Raw genomic sequence first — 16,744 nt, 5'->3', positions numbered from 1 at the left:
TAGGAGTCTGCTCTAGAAGTGGAAAGAGAGAGGTGCCAAGTAGGCTCAGTGGGCCCCGGAAACTGATGGTACTTCCTCATTCACTTGAGAGCCGATAGCTGGGCCTCTGCTCCGGGCCAGGCAGTCTTCAAAGCCTGGAACAGCAGTGAACAAGACCAAGTCCCACCTTTCTCAGAGCCGGTATTCGAACTAAGTGAAGCAGATAGTAAACAAACAGACGGACAAATCTGTATAGTATGTCAGGTGGTGATAATGGTCAATGGATAAGTTCCAGGAGAGTCTGTAAATCCCAATGGGAGGGGCGTAGATATTAGACTCATTGAGAAATCTTATTTAATATATTAAACAAGCACATATATCACCACAAGTTTTTAGTATTTTGATAAATAATGCAATATATTGTTTTCCTTTTTAATCCTAAATATTTTATCTTATACACTTAAGCACATTGATTTTCTCTGAGAAGTGGCTCTTCACACCAAACTGCCAAGAGGTCAAAAGGGCTTTCTGCAAACTTCTCATATCTATTTATAGAGTTTTAAAAGATATCTACTCAAGAGTTGAGACTTAGTACAATCAATAATTTTTGCTACTTTCAAGGACATCCTTAAGTAAAATGTATTTTATTGCAAATGTGTGTGGTGGTGAAGAATACAGGGCCTAGTCTGGTTTGGTCCAGTGTCTTGAATCACATTAACGAAAGTCATTTTACCACCAATTTTGTACCATCAGCACAATAGTTGACACCATCAAAAGGTAATAATCCTTAATATTACTATTGAGGACATAGTTTCAATCCTGTGACCCCAGAAAGGGTCTCAGAATCCCACAGGGATCTGTGGACCACACTTCGAGAACCACTGTGCTGGATTAAGTGGCAAGCTCAGGAATTCTTTTAGGCACTTGAACCACCTACGGATTATATTTACATAAAAATTTTCTTGGTGGTTGTAGTTTGCTGTCCAACTCTTTGAAATAGTAGTCTTACCCAAGTTTTAAGGGAGGATTTTAAAAATACCAATAAAAAATAATCTCATGTTAACATTTTCTTTTTGATGGCCCAAAAGAGCACAACACTAAAGACAGGTCCGGAAATTCATTTTATAGTAGAGACATGTGTTCCTGCTCAAGAAAAAAATAAAACATATCTGCCTGGCTGGTGTAGCTCAGTGGTTGAGCATTAACCCATGAACCAGGTCATGGTTCGATTCCTGGTCAGGGCACATGCCCGGGTTGTTGGCTTGATCCCTAGTAGGGGATGTTCAGGAAGCAGCTTATCAATGATTCTCTCTCATCATTAATGTTTCCATTCCCTTTCTTTTTAAATCAATAAAAACATATTTAAACAAAAAGAAATCCAATACAAAGGGGGTCTTTACCTCTTTCATTCATGAACCCCATTAACATCTAGTGAAACCTTTAGACGACTTCTCATAATAATGCTTTAAATGCATAAAATAAAATCCTTAGGCTTACAAAGAAAACAAATTATGTTGAATTATAGCCATAGTTTCAGACCCTTTGGGGGTGCTTTCTGTACTCCAGATTGGTAACCACCTGCATCCCCCAAACTCTGGTGGCAAAAATACCTAGAGTTCACATTTATTCTGTAATTCATTTATTTCCAGGTCAATTAATACGTTAAATCCCAAATTTTGACTGTCAATACGATAGATCTCTAGAACAACCAAGTCCAGGGCCAGAATATGGAATAAGAAGAATGAGGGTCCTCTGTCTTCTCTAAGACTGAGTAGCACATGTCTACTGCTGAATACAGACTTTTTGGAAAGGTGAATGCCCCTAAATTGGAGGTAGAAAGACTTGGGCACCTCTACCAGGTGGTCTAAGACTTTCAAGAATTCTCCAGTCCAGCCAGTGTGGTTCAGTGGTTGATGCCGACCTGTGAACCTGGAGGTCAGGAAACATGCCGGGGTTGCCGGCTTGATCCCCAGTAGGGGTCATGCAGGAGGCAGCAGATCAGTGATTGTCTTTCATCATTGATGTTTCTATCTCTCTCTCCCTCTCCCTTCCTCTCTGAAATCAATAAAAATACGTTTTTTAATAAAGAATTCTCCACAGAGACATGAAAATTTTCGTTACTTGTTTTGGAAAAAGTATTGTTTTCTATCAGTTATAGTGATAGAAAACAATGAAGTGGGTCTTCACACCAAACTGCCAAGAGGTCAGAAGGGCTTTCTGCAAACTTCCCATCTTTTTCTCAGCTTTCAAACGAGCAATCTTAGGCTTATTATAATTTGAGAAATGATTTAGTTCTTAGTGTTAAAAGTTAACAAGCAAAAATTTTCAGTGAAATTGTTACCTAAAGGAGCTGGTTTTGCTCAGTGGATAGAGCATTGGCCTGCAGACTGGAGGGTCCTGGGTTTGATTCTGGTCAAGGGCACATGCCCAGGTTTTAGACTCGATCCCTAATAGTGGGCATGCAGGAGGCAGCCGATCAATGATTTTCTCTCATCATTGATGTTTCTGTCTTTCTCTCCCTCTCTCTTCCTATCTGAAATCAATTATATATATATATATTAAAGTATGGTTTCTTTAAAGAAAAAAAAAAAGAGTGAAACCAATAACAACCCCATAGTGAGAGTTTCCATTCTCTTGGTGAAAGGTTTGTGAACTACTGAAAAACAGCTTTTTTGATCATAGAAGAGAATGTTGGTGCTGAGAATGGAAACGCCAGTAACCCACAAATCATCAAATTTAGTCTTGGAATTAATAAAAAGTACACCAGCATCGTGATCTTCCCTGATTGTGTTTTTCTTGGGCTAATATTGAAATGAATTCTCATTCTTTGACTTGAGGGTGGAGAAGTAAGTGGTGATTTGAAAATATCCCAAAGTAGGAAGCCAACCTGGGATTTGAAATTTGCCACAAATAATTTGCCAGGTGGATATTCATCACTTCGTTAGTCAAGGATTTCATTGTGGGCTTTTTGGGCCTTGAAGGTTTTCTCATGAAGGAAACCATGCTCCCTCTGAGCCACAGCTCTCCTCCCTGTCCCCACCAGCAGGATGTTTTCCTGCAGGGGTGAGTTGAACCATCAAGCCTTTGCATTGCCATGACCATTGTATCCAATGGGGCTGAATCCTTCAGAGCCCTTAATCAACATGTTCAAAATTCAAACCACCCAATCACTCCTGCAGGTCTCTTGGTAGTTTATGAAGCTTTTTCAAATATATTTTCTTTAATTACTGCAGTCACCTTGTGAAAGGGGTATTACTATCCTTATTTTATAAGTGAGGAATTTAATGCTCAAAATGGTAAAGTATCTTGCTCATCACAATCCAACAGGTTAATAAGAGACCAAGACTCAAACCCAGGTCATCTGATGCCAGTTCCAGTGTTTTCTTCTCTGTCCCACAGTTAACTCTTATATGATCCAGGCTCATTACAAATCCCACTTGTTCTTTATCTGCCAACATTATTCTTGTCAGACACATAGGACAGCAAATAATATATTTCTTCAGGGGCTACCCAAATTTGAAATGGCTGTGTCTAAAGACAGTGGAGCATGAACTGAAAAACTGTGGGTCATATATTTGACCTGCAGACATGTTATGTTTCACAATTTTTTAAATTATATTTTATTTTTATTAACATTATTATAGATGTCCCTCATCACTCCCCCCCACCTTTGCCCGACACCATCCAGGTCCCACCCTCCACTCCCTCTGGCCCTCACCACATTGTTGTCTGTGTCCATGGGCTAAGCACATATATTCTTTGGCTATTCTCTTCACTTCTTCACCCTGTCCCCCTCACCCTCCTCCCCTCTGACATCTGTCAGACTGTATCATATATCCATGTTTCTGGTTCTATTTTGTTCATCAGTTTATTTTGTTCATTAGATTCTACATATAAGTGAGATCATATGGTATTTGTCTTTCTCTGACTGGCTTATTTTGCTTAGCATAATAATCTCTAGATCTATCCATTCTGTCACAGAAGTTAGCTGCATAGTATTCCATGGTGTAAATGTACTGCAGCTTTTTTATCTACTCATCTACTGATGGGCACTTGGGCTGTTTCTAGATTTTAGCCATTATAAATTGTGCTATTATGAATATAACCATTCATACTTGGCAACTGTATGTCCTCTTTGGAAAAGTGTTTATTCAGGCCTTTTGCCCATTTTTTTTAAATTGGATTATTTGTCTTCCTGATGTTGAATTGTATAAGTTCTTTGTATATTTTGGAAATTAACCCCTTGTCAGATATATAATTGGTGCTGGCATAAAAACAGTCATATAGGTCAATGGAAAAGAACAGAGAACCTAGAAATCAACCCACACCTCTATGGTCAATTAATATTTGTCAAAGGAGGCAAGAACATACAGTAGAGTAAAGACAGTCTATTCAATAAGTGGTGCTGGGAAAATTGGACAGGTATATGCAAAAAAAATCAAACTAGACCACCAACTTACACCATACACAAGAATAAACTCAAAATGGGTAAAACACTTAAATGAAAGTGGTGAAACCGTAAAAATCCTAGAAGATATAGGCAGTAAAATCTCAGATGTCTCACTCACAATTTTTGTTTTGTTTTGGTACTAACATTTACAAATTCAGAGATTTCACACGAAACTCCACATTTCCAGCTTGTCTTGAAAATGGGGCAACCCTGGCACACATTCGGCGTGGCAGTGATTGGCCTTAGCTGAGGAGCACCGGCCGGAGACAGGAAATGTGCTTTCCAGTTTGCTCCAGGCTTCTCCACTCAGGCAGTGCATGCGGCACAGGGCCCCATTCATGCACTCAGGTTCCCTGACAGGCTCTGTGGGCAGTGGTGCTGGCTACCTCTGCTCTTGAATGTGAACTCCTAGGGAACCCGTCAGGGACCAGATAACACAGTGCCCAGCATGCATTGGGAGCCCAGTAAGGGCAGGGTTGAAGAACTACTCCAGAACTTGTTACATTTATTGGTTGTTACCCCTTGAGTGTTGACAGTGTTTATACTGATCATTATGAAGAATTGGTCCTAACCCCCTAACTTAGCATCGTTGATGTGGCTTAATAAATACACCATGGAGAGAGAGAGAGAGAGAGAGAGAGAGAGAGACTCCCTCCCAAATATGTTTGATTCATTTTTCACCAGATTCTTTCACATGTGTGTCTAAATGATAAACAGATTTATACACCCAGTCTTTGGAATTGACCTCTTCATTATTGGTGTGACACTCATCCATTTTAAATTGAGTTTATAAAATATTTGCTTTTCTTTGCCTTTCATTCTCAGTTTTATAGATTCAAAAGACAGATGATTTGGGAAACTGTTTTAATAGTTCCTTATTTCAATAAATACTATACTTATATATGTGGAAATTTTTATAGTGATTTGGATTTTTTTATTATTTATAGAGATTTGGTCTAATCTGTGGGCAGTTGATAAATTTTAAAAAGGGAGAGAACATGAGTAAGAGAAAGGAAAAGGTAATAAAAGAAAAACTATTATAAAACAACCCTTAAAGGATAGGAATTTGGTTTTATGTTGGTTGTACCCTTAAACACAGATGTACATAATGAAAATATGAGAGAACAGCCTATCAGGAAGCTTTGAGAGAGATCTCAGTAACCAACATAATAAAGTGCTTGATTTTGTAGGGTCCCATCCTCCCCTTGCATTCTATGTTGTTGTATTTCATTCTAGAGCAGAAAGAATCCAAGAAGCAGAGCCAATGACAAGGTCAGAAATGAGGACTCTAGACCAACTTCAGCTGGAACATTATAAAAGTGAAAGTCTAAGACTTCATAGGGACCTCCTACCCCGCTGGATAAAAGTCTAAGAAGCCTTAAAACAATGAAAGATCAAATTTGAATGAATGAATTAACAAATGAACTACATTAAAAAAAGGCCCATGTAAAAAGAAGGCAGAAAAAAATTGAGGCATGTGGTGGGAGCACAACTAGACTCAGAGTTTCTTGAATTTTTTGGTCTGCTTTTTACTATACGTTATGGAAAATTTCAAATATCCATAAAAGAGAGAATGATCCAGTAAATCTCCATCACCAAGACAAGTCTTAGTCAGTTTAAGAAACTGAAATTCCCAGTGAACCTAAAATAATTATTCTGACTATTTAGTTTCAGCTTCTCTTTATTAAATCTATTGTGAATCCCTTATGACTTTCTGAGTTGGGAATATGAAGCCGCAGAGAAAAGAGGCTGTGAGCCTAAACAAATCCACAAACATGCTGTTTATACCCTGGATAACCAGAAGCTGAAAGTGTGACTTTTGTGGTTTACTTTGGCCTCTTAAGCCAAAACAATTAGACTATTGGACTTGAAAGAAAGGAAAAGGAACTCTGAACCTCTTCAGCTGTGAAGGCAAAATCATCAAAATTCTTTGAGATTAAGCAGTTTCTGTGGCTTTTAGAAACTTGTGTGGCCCAAAGGGGTCATAAATAATTTTTATGGTATAATACCCTTAAAGGAAATAGTTGGTTTCCCAGGAATTCTTGCCATTCTTATGCACACAAAGGTTCGAGCTGGTTGAGATCTGTTTGAGATTGGTTTTTTTGGCTCAGTCCTGCCTCCAGGAAACACTAGACAGTGTTGAGATCCAGCCTACCTCCTGGGATTCCTTTAGCTGGTGAAATGAACAGCTTCGAGGTAATGATTCATTTCTTTCTCCTTCATAATTCAGCTTTTAAGTAAAATCTCCACTGGTCCTTCTGATCTCTGGTCTAACTTATACCATCATCTTTTCCTTCTAGTGTCACCTAGAGAGCAATCAGAAGTCAAAATGCATGTCCATGGTTATATTAAGATTTAGAATGGTCAATTGTAGGTCCCATAGGATCCACTGGCAATTCATTCAAGTGATACCATCTTGCCACATCCACAGAAAGCCCATAGAATGGTCCCTTTTCTATGTGACTAGGTAGGAAGGGAGGGGGGTGGGCCTCTCCATAAACCTGACCTTCTTATTTTAAGGGTAGAGTCAGCATCTCAGTGTTAGCCATGTTATAAGGACAATCATCCCATGGGCTTATGCTTCCAAATATTGTCAGCATAGCCCCCTCTGCAAAGGCTGCTGCCATCTCTGCATCGGGCTGAATGCACCGGGCCGAAGAGGCCTTGTCTCAGGAGGCTGCTCTGTCCCTGGTCAACCAAGACAGCGCGTTCTGGGCTCACAGCAGAGCTGCTAGTGGCAGAGGTCCAGCCACATGGTGTTTTCTGGGCCTAGAATCCCCAAATCCCAAAGTCATTTATCCTCTAAGTGGAGCCCACATCTGAAATGCACCTTTGCTAGCAGGCAATAGTTTATAGGTCGCTTAATGACATTTCCGTTGTGCAGATGTCTGCTAAAATTAAGTATCCGTAATGACATATTTTTATCTACACTATCATTTAAGTGCTTTTCGAATAAAATTTATCAGTGCTTGCATCTCTGATTTTGCTCTGCTGGTGAATTTTTTATAATGTTGTTTACTGCAAAACAGTACCCTCTTCTGAAAGCTTTTATCCAATTCCCATGGTGATGTGCTAGACATTGGCAAAGTGCAGTTCAAATGAAAATTTCATCATCTTCAAAGGCTACTTTCATGAGCTATCAGAGAGCACCTGCCTGACCCTGGGTGGGTACCATAAAACAGAGAGGACACGTGAAGCTTTTCTTGTAGAAGTTGAGAGTCTGTGTAACACACATGAAGAATATGCGAAGCAAAGATGATGCCATTTTTGTGTTCACGGCGTACTTCAAACACTGAAACTTTTGGCAACACACTTGAAGCAATGAACAGATTCAAAACAACACCAATATAATAAAGCCACTACTACAATATATTAATGTCTTGCAAGGTTTGTAAGAATTCTTAGGAATCACCCTTTTGATGTCTGGCTTAAACTGTTCATTGGCCCTATGCTCTCTGACATACTCGTGAAGCAGAAATGATCAATTTTAACAAGCATGTGACTTTGCTTTGCACAGACTTGACATTATCCCAAGCTTCTTTCCTTCAGCTTAGCAAGGTGCATTCTCTATACCCGTTATCCATACCTCTGCACTTGGTATTTCTTCCGATAGACCTTCCTGTAGGAAAAAAGCATCAAGAGCCCACACAGGACCACGTTAACATGGGGTAGTGATTTCACATAGCAATGATAGATAAAATATTAAAACAGGAAATACAAAGGATTCACCAGGTTAAACTATAAGAAGAGCATCCCCATGCCTGGAGCAGGGCCGGGATGATGCGCAGTGGAAAAGTCGCAGGCCAGCTGGGTTCTGGCTCAGGACTGGGCAGTGGCAGCCAGGCTCCTACAAGGCGAAGGGACTAAAAGTGCTCTCTGTCGATGTGGAGGCCAGAACCAGGCTCAGTGCTTTAAGGGCCAAGCAAAGGACGCTGAACAAAACGATTTCTGACCTCTCAGTGGAAAATATGGCTTTATCAGAGTCTGTGGATCTAGACAGCCTCAAGTAGGAAGTGAATGAGATTCTTGCTGCTTGGTAACCAGATCTGTAATAGTCTCATTGTTCCCACAGGATAAGAACTACAAATAAGAACTGTTTCTGCACTTAATGCCATGAGTCCAGATGGTAGTAACCACAAAACTACTAGGGAAGAACAGAAGAAGGGAGGGAGGGAGGGAGGGAAGGAGGAAGGGAGGGGAAAGAAATCTATTATCAGCCTAATTATGGTTCTTTCGTTGGTCATCTCCTTTTCTTCCTTTCCCTTGGTATCCTGCAGTTTCACTTGAAAGGACTTTGGTATAAATTTAACTTTGTTTATTTTGTTCAGTACTCATAGCACACTTTTAGCCTAAAGAATCACATACTGTTTTTAGAATATTCACTTAAATATTTCTTCCTTACCAGTTCACCGTTCTCTTTTTCAGGAACTCCTACTGACGGTTGGAACTTCGCAATCTCTTTTTCCATATCCCTTTACTGCTCTATCTCTCTACCTATCATCTATCTAATCTCTCTAAATTACATTTTTGGTCAGTTTTTCATGACTACTTTCTAATTCACAAATTTTCTCTTTAAATCTATTTATTTCTTAAATTTTTATTTTGATGACCATATTTTTCATTTTTAAGATTTATAATTAATTCTTTTTTGATATCCTCATATTCTTGTTTCATGTTTTTATTTCATAATTTTGTGTCCTTTTTTTGAAAGGAAGTTATTCATTCTTTTATCTTTTCAACATTCTAGACATACTTATTTTAAAGTCTTTGGCAGGTTGTTCCTTAAAGCCAACTGGAATGAATTAATGTTCCAACAGTAGATTTTGCTGCCTATCTTTCTTGGTATTAGATTTTATTTTTTATGTGCTTACAATGTTTGGCCTGTAGGCTCATTTTGAGTAGGAGATTCTTTCTCACTCTCATATTTTAATATAAGGCAAAAACATTAATAAAAACAGAAACCACATACAAATAAAGGGAACCAGATACCAAGAAGATATTTTATATAAATGTTAGTAAGATTGCATATTATAAACTACAAATAAAGGAAGATAGATGCAATTATTTGTCAGATACTTGGGACCTAGTGCTTACCATGAGACCTTGTATATAGTAGATGCCTCAATTCATAATATAATTAAAGAAACTTGGCTTTGGTTTGTTGAAGACTTCAGCTTGAATTGTTTGATCATAATGAGCAACCGATTTTGAGCTACTCAAATTAAGAATCTCTGAAATGAAATTACACTAGGTCATATGTGGCATCACAGATGTAAACTATGCAAGAAAATTCTAGTCAAAAATTTAAAATTAGAAACCCAGGTGAAAGTTCTATCTTGTATTTTATTTCTGGCCAATAGCATTAAAGAAATGACCCTACTTGACCTCTTTTTTCTCACTATTCCTTCAACTAATCACTGAATACAGTCCTCATAATTGATGATTGTATAAAATATATGCCCCAAACTTTTTGTCAAGATAGACTCTCATAAAATGTCCCACTTGTATAAAATTTAGTGTATCCAATGGTTTCTTAAGTAGATTCCACTGGAGCTAACCTCTGCTTACAGACAGACATTCTTTGTGCTAATGTTCCAGACATCACATGCAGAAGGAAGGAGCATGATGATTAGCCAAAAAAACTATAATTATGAGACCTAGTGACTGATAATGTATTCCACTTTTACCTTTGCTAATGTTTTCACAAAACTGGGCTGGGCTCAGTGTTTTTACACTAGAATCTGTAGACATTTATCCACCTAATAAAATAACCACACAATCTGGCGAAATTCTGCATACTTGGCAGCCCTTCCCACCCCAAAGCCTGGAACAGCATTGGCCCAGCAGGTGTGGCTTTCAGAAAGGCCAGAGAGCTAAATTCGGGAAACCTGCCCAGCACCCCACTGGTGGGGGGAGGGGGAGTGGCAGAGCAGTGCGCCTTCCTGAAAGCCATATTGGTATGATACCCCAGCTTTTTAGCAGCCCAAAGAGTTTTATTCATTCACAACAGATAATGAAAACTACAGTAACTGAGAAATTGACACTAGAGACCAAAATTACAGTAAATTGAATTTCTTTTTAATAAGAGATGCCACGTATTTTTAAAGATTTTTTTGACATTTAGAATATATATCCCTCATAGCATTTGACACTATTGAACACATGAGAAACCTACTCTTCCCCTTTTAACCAAAGTAGCCCCTTTTTTTCTTAAAGGTAAGGTAGAGAGAAGAGAAGAACTATCAACAGTCTGGACCTAGGAAGGAGAAAAGGAAAACTGTTTTCTCAAATATTTTTTTTCCATAAGATGCTCTTTCACTGCAGGACCCAGTTAGAGAGATCAGACTTCCTGGCCCTACAGTCAGAATCAGCTGCATATATAGAACACTCTCTATGTAAATACTAAGAGAACTTGAGTATAAAAAGATGACTGTAAAACAACATATCATAGCAAAGCCTTATGCCAAAGATAAAACCATTAACACCAGGGGAAACTGAAGGGGGAAGGGGGACCGGACGGTGCCTGTCAGAGCAGAATCCTGTAAGAGCAGCTGTGTAGACACTTGTCCCATTCAGTTTCCCAGGACGCTGAAAGGTCACTCACTGATGGTCGGGGTTCCAGAAAGAATGGACTGTGTGAGTGGCCAGGAGCACTTTCCTGCTACCCCTGGTCCTTGAGTGGCTAAGCTTGAGGCAGACAAATGTGTGGATCTTTACAGCTTCCACTTGATCTTATACCTGAGTCATCTTTTATTTATGTCCTCCTATGGCACAGAATAGTTGTGGCCAACACCATTCATCAGCCTAATGGGCTCAATTGGAAAGCTCTCAAATCCCCTGGGACATGCCTTGTTCTAAGAAAAGAATTGTTAACGGAGCTTCTTAAACTAGGAATTTGTGTCTTCCCATAAATTGACCTTGTGAGGTTATTTGTGGATCCCAATAGGGAACTGGTCTCCTTAGGCCCTTGCAGCTCCTCAGCCCTCCCCACCCCCACCTCAGCCAGAGGATGTCCTCTGCCAGCTCCCGCCAACTCTAAGCCACACAATGAGACATTCAATAGGAACCATACTTTGAATTTTGAACTTTGATCTCTTCCCGGGCTAGTGATACACCGTATATGATACTCTCTTGTGATTTTGGGCAGCGGCAGTGATATGACTTTGCCCAACTGCAGCTAATGTAAGTCTCTGAGCATTTGTAAGGTAAGCAGCCCAAGCGATGGTGCTTGCAGATTTGGTGTATTGCATGCATCTTTTAAAGATTTTTTATTGATTTTTAGAGAGAAGGAGGGAGAGAGAGAGAAACATCAATGAGAGAGTAACATCCATTGGCTGCCTCCTGCATGGTCCCCACTAGGGTTTAAGCCTACAACCCAGGCATGTGCACTGACCAGGAATCAAACTGGAGCCCTCCTCTGGGTGCATGGGTCAATGCTCAACCACTGAGCCACACCAGCTGGGCTGCATGCATTTTCGACTTAGGGTATTTTCAACTTTACTATGGGTTTATCAGGACATCAGTCGAGAATGTATGTTCCTGTCTGCGAACTGTGCTCCTCTGCTTTCCACGCTAGACTCAAATGCTTCGAGTGTGTTTCTTGCTGGATCTGTTAGTGCCAGTGATTTGTTAGTGTCATTGTGGCATTTAATGAATCAATATATAAACCAAAGAAGCATGAGGGGGTGGGGGAGGAGATTGTTGTAAAAAAAAAAAAAGTTTAATTTATATTTTTCTTATTCCCAACTTAAATAAAAAATTGGTAATGACCACCTACCCCCATCATATCAGATATAGTGGCTTCAAATGACTGATAAACTCCATCAACTATGTGACCATATTTGTGAGTTACATCCTCTCTTAGTTTTCCTTGACAGTATTGTCTATGAAAAAACATCCATAGCTGTTGGTGTTTGTCAATTGGGTTATCTTTTCTCCTTAGACTTAACCTAAGAACCAGTGTCTGATCTAGGTATCAGTGTAACCTGCCTTGATAGAAGTTGTTGCTTAGCCCTTCTATTCACCACTTTAAGCCATGGTAAGCTCTTGTAATGCTCACAGACACATATTTAATTAACCTCATGGAAGAGAAATAGAAAATCTGGACATCATAATTGTCGCCCTTGAAAGTGAGACAAGGTGTGTATACAAACATCCTGTCACTTTCTAACATACATTAGAATGGATTTACAGTCACCCCAAGGTGGACAGACCCTTTATGTGACTATTGGAGGACTGAATAATGACTTGTTGGACATATGGATACACAGGGAAAGACATTTCTATGGGGCTGCTGTACAGGGATCTCTGATTAATGAATTAAGAATTAAGCCATGCTGAATTCATTCCACAAATATGTGTTAAGTGTCAACTGTATACCTACCAGTTGGCCGATAACTGCTGGGGCCACAATAAGCTACAAAGGCTAGATGCTTGTGACAGAGCTAAGACTTCCGGCCTATGGGAAATGCGGAGATGCCGTTTCCTCACCAGAACCACACTCTCTGAAAGGCTCTGACCAGGTGTGCACCTGACCAGTGGGACAGGATGGTGTGAGGGGAAAGAAAGCGTTCTCATGAAATTTACGAGTTCTCGACATCTTACTGGTAGTCTTGCTCAAGTAATTATGCATCAATTTTTCTTACAGTGTGTGGCGTTTGACAAGGCACTTGCCGAGGCCACAGAATCTCACTGCGGTGTTTTCTCTTCTAGGATATCAATGAGTGTATTCTCGAAAACTATCCCGAATGTTCCAACCCCAGGCTATTTTACATTATCCCGTATTTCTGCGGACAGCATCCCAGATGCAGGTAAAGACGAAAGCTCACGGCATGCTCATGGGGAGAACAGGGGCACAATCTCTTGTCTCTCAAACTCCTGGAATTCAGTTAATATGGACTGTTAATCTTTGAAGATCTCATTTGAGACTCTGAAAGTCCTGCAAATAAAAAAAATTAACAAGTTCTGACAGAGGCCTTAGGACAACCCCACTGAAATGCCAACCAAAGTCTTTTTTTAGACTGTGTGTTAAGCAGCTGTTGCTACAGAGTCACGAGATAGTAAGGACCAGTGGTGAGCACCAGCCTGCTCCTCCACAGTGACTGCAACCGTCCACAGCTGTCCTGGCCTGTGTGGCATGTCTAATTGGGTCTGAAACATTGGATGCGCACACCCATACTTTGATAGTATTTCTCATGAGACATACTTGGTAGAAAGAGAGGAAAGTGCTTTCTAGTGATTGCCCTCTTTAGAGAGGGACTTACTCAGATCTAAGGGCCCAAGTCCTGCATCAGCATTCCCAGGGTACTTGTTAGGAACCCTTATCTCATCACAGTCTCTGGGGGCTGGAGCAGGCCTTTGTAACCATCTCAAAGGTGATTCTGTTCTAGTTACAGTTGCAATTCATTGTGCTGGACAAATGTGCAGCCTGGAGAAGAAATAGTGGTGGCAATGAATACCATCTTTGCTGGATGGAAAATAAACCCTGTTATCAGGAGTAGCACTTTTCCCCAGGGAGACATGAATTAGAAAGTCACTGTGTTCCTGAAGAGATCAGGGGCAGAGAGCTGGTTCCAAGTCACAGCTCATTCACTGTACTTGTTGCTGCCACATGATTACCACTTCATTGTTATGTGTATTGCTGTGGTATTGAGTGGACCATAACACAAAAGTTTGTTCATGGTCACAATTCCTGGGCCAGAAGTGTCAGTGTTCTATGAGATCTGCTCTATAAATGAGATGGGGCGGGGGGGGGGGGGATTCCTCCTATAATTTCAAAAAACAGTCTTAATCTTTAAAAAAAAAATAAGATGATTAGCAGTCATGACCCGACCCCTATTCTGAGTCCTACAGAAATACTATGTCAATGAATTTCATATTTCAACACTTCTGTCTTTATCTTATTGGTTCTGTTTGGTCCTCATAATAAAAAGCTATTCAAATCACTCCTTGGTCACTGTTTATTAGGGCTAGGACCTAACTCCATATGCCTGTAGCCTTCTTCCAACAAAGTTCAAGGCCCTGAGCTAGGTGTTACACACTGTTGAGAGAGTTAGCAGTGAGAAGGTGTTGGGGGCAAGGGCAAGGGTGCCGGCCAGAAGGAGCAGGGCAAGCTGTTGGAGGTGCCTACATCAGGGCTGGTCCTTGAAGAAATGGGATGTGGACTTATGCACATGAGGGCTGTGGGTAAAGAGATACACTTTCAGCATGTTGTTGCTGCATATCCAAAATGAATCTCTGATTTAAAAATGATTGTTCTGTCCATAAAGGGAGCCTGGTGAGTGGGCCCTGGAAAGAGCAAAACTGAACGTGAATGAAAACTTCCTGCTTGTGGGGATCCTCGAAGAGCTGGAAGATGTGCTGCTGTTACTGGAAAGATTTTTACCTCATTACTTCAAGGGTGTGCTCAGTATCTACAAAGACCCAGGTAACTGTAGCACGTGCTTCCCTGTTTCTAGCATTAGTCACCTTGAAAAGGACTCTGGAAATACAGGAGTGAAGTCGTCTCTTTTGTTAAGGAAGGGAAGTCCCCCTGGCTCGCAAAGCAAGGTTAGAGCCATCAGATACGAATGCCCAAACCTTGAGCCTCAGGTCCAAACATAAAGTCGCCATGTTTTAATGGCTGATGGTTCCATTTTTCCTGCCTTTGGAACGTGAAATCGGCACTGTGTCCATCAGCCTTGTTGCTGATGAGCGTGTTGCTGGGGTGAACTAATGCGTAGGTTTTGCATGTCTGGGGTCCATTGATGGAAACGTGAACCAGCGAAGGAACCATCGTGCAATGAAGTATCTCTGGCTCTATTTCCAGTTGACAAAAGCACTGTGGTGAACAAAATCCTGGCAAATAGAATAGATAGAGCAGCAAATTGAAAATACAATTATGATTTTATCCTGGTGAGTACAGGGGTTTCCAAATAGAAGCAAGAAAGAGGATGCAGCAAAGCAATTACGAAGGTTGCCCGCAGTATCACGATAAATACAATTACTTTCAGAAATCCATTCACTTTTGTCATTATTATTTTATCCTGAGAGGAAAGACAAATGAGATTGTGTGTTTCCTTCCTATTCTCCTAGGCCTTGCATATTTACTCACTCATCTGTTTATTGTTTTGTTCTGTCATCTGAAATGGGAGGCAGCCTTCTGCCTAGGAGAAGTGAGGAGCAGCCAAAAGGCTCTTCAAATAGAGCCTGCTGCCTCAAATTCCACAGCCAGGCAGCGGCCTCACACCACACCTGGGTCCTTGGCAGGTATCCATGCCCAAGTAAACTGGCCTTTGCCTGGAGGAGCCCTGGATTCTGTTCCATAAGGTGCCCTCCCACACCCAGTGTTGCGCTGGAGGAAGATGGCTGGGGATGCCACCTCAGTCTCCCAGCTCTCTCATCCAGAGATAAATCCCCATGTACCTAGAGGCAGGGACATGACCGACAACCTCAAGGTGTGCCTGCCTGTGTCTCCTCAACAGGAAATGTGGTTTGAAAAACCAGATGCATAGTAAACCCTAAATAGCCGGTTTGGGAAATTAGGTCTTCCTTTGCCCTTTTAACAATTTAAAGAATTGAAGGAATTTAAAGAAACCCGATGTGATCAGTTTTTAGTTCTATAAGACAAGAGAAGCTCTGGTCTTTATGCAGAATGGGATCTTATCCTAAATGAGACTCCTTTGATGAAAAGGTTTACATTATTCTTTGTTATTTTAGCTCTTTGGCTTGATCTTGTATAGCACAAGAGCATGCATGTTGCACGTGTGTGTGTGTGTGTGTGTGTGTGAAACATAGTACGAGATAAAAGACTGACTGAATCCGGGAGACACCTAGTTGTCAAATAAGGTGAATACAGTCTTGTCCCAGCATCCGGGAAGAGTATCAGTGAGCCCACGCCACATGTCATCCATCCTGGGATCGGGAACCGACACTAACTCAGATCCCAGATGCCAAGCTCAGCACATTGCATGTCAACATCAGGGCTGTGGGCCTGAGGACTTAGATGAGGACATTTTCATCTTTGTTCTTCTTAAACACAAATACACCACAAACAAAAGGCTTATCCCAAAGAGCCCACTGAACTGCTGTTAGCAGGTTATATCATCTTGACTTCCCAACTGTTTGCTTCATTTAAATGCACGACTTCTCGGAAACTGTGGGCCTTGGTCCCATGACTGTAGGCACGTTAATTAAAGTAGAATGTATTTCTGAAAATTGAATTACCGTTAGTTTGTTTGCCTTCAGCCACAATCTTTCCACCTATTAATTAAAGATTTTCCCCCCCTTTGAGTTTGGGATAGCAGGATATTAATACTCTGAGGCTTCCTCCGAGAG

The 16,744-nt window shown here is 40.6% G+C and overlaps 1 protein-coding gene across 1 annotated transcript in view; it reads left to right on the top strand.

The window, feature by feature from the left end:
* UST (uronyl-2-sulfotransferase) overlaps positions 1–16,744 on the top strand; it is a gene marked incomplete at its 5' end in the record, with an annotated part of 252,913 nt that overhangs the window by 189,290 nt on the left and 46,879 nt on the right. Inside the window, 3 exons of the mRNA XM_006756898.2 lie at positions 13,040–13,049; positions 13,142–13,239; positions 14,698–14,855. Of these exons, the coding sequence (XP_006756961.2) occupies positions 13,040–13,049; positions 13,142–13,239; positions 14,698–14,855 (266 nt within the window). The remainder of the gene's footprint in view (positions 1–13,039; positions 13,050–13,141; positions 13,240–14,697; positions 14,856–16,744) is intronic.

Source organism: Myotis davidii, unplaced genomic scaffold, assembly GCF_000327345.1.
Source record: "Myotis davidii unplaced genomic scaffold, ASM32734v1 scaffold1534, whole genome shotgun sequence".
Classification (NCBI taxonomy): domain Eukaryota; kingdom Metazoa; phylum Chordata; class Mammalia; order Chiroptera; family Vespertilionidae; genus Myotis; species Myotis davidii.
The sequence above is the reverse complement of the archived record's forward strand: the minus strand, read 5'-3'. Positions and strand labels throughout refer to the sequence as shown.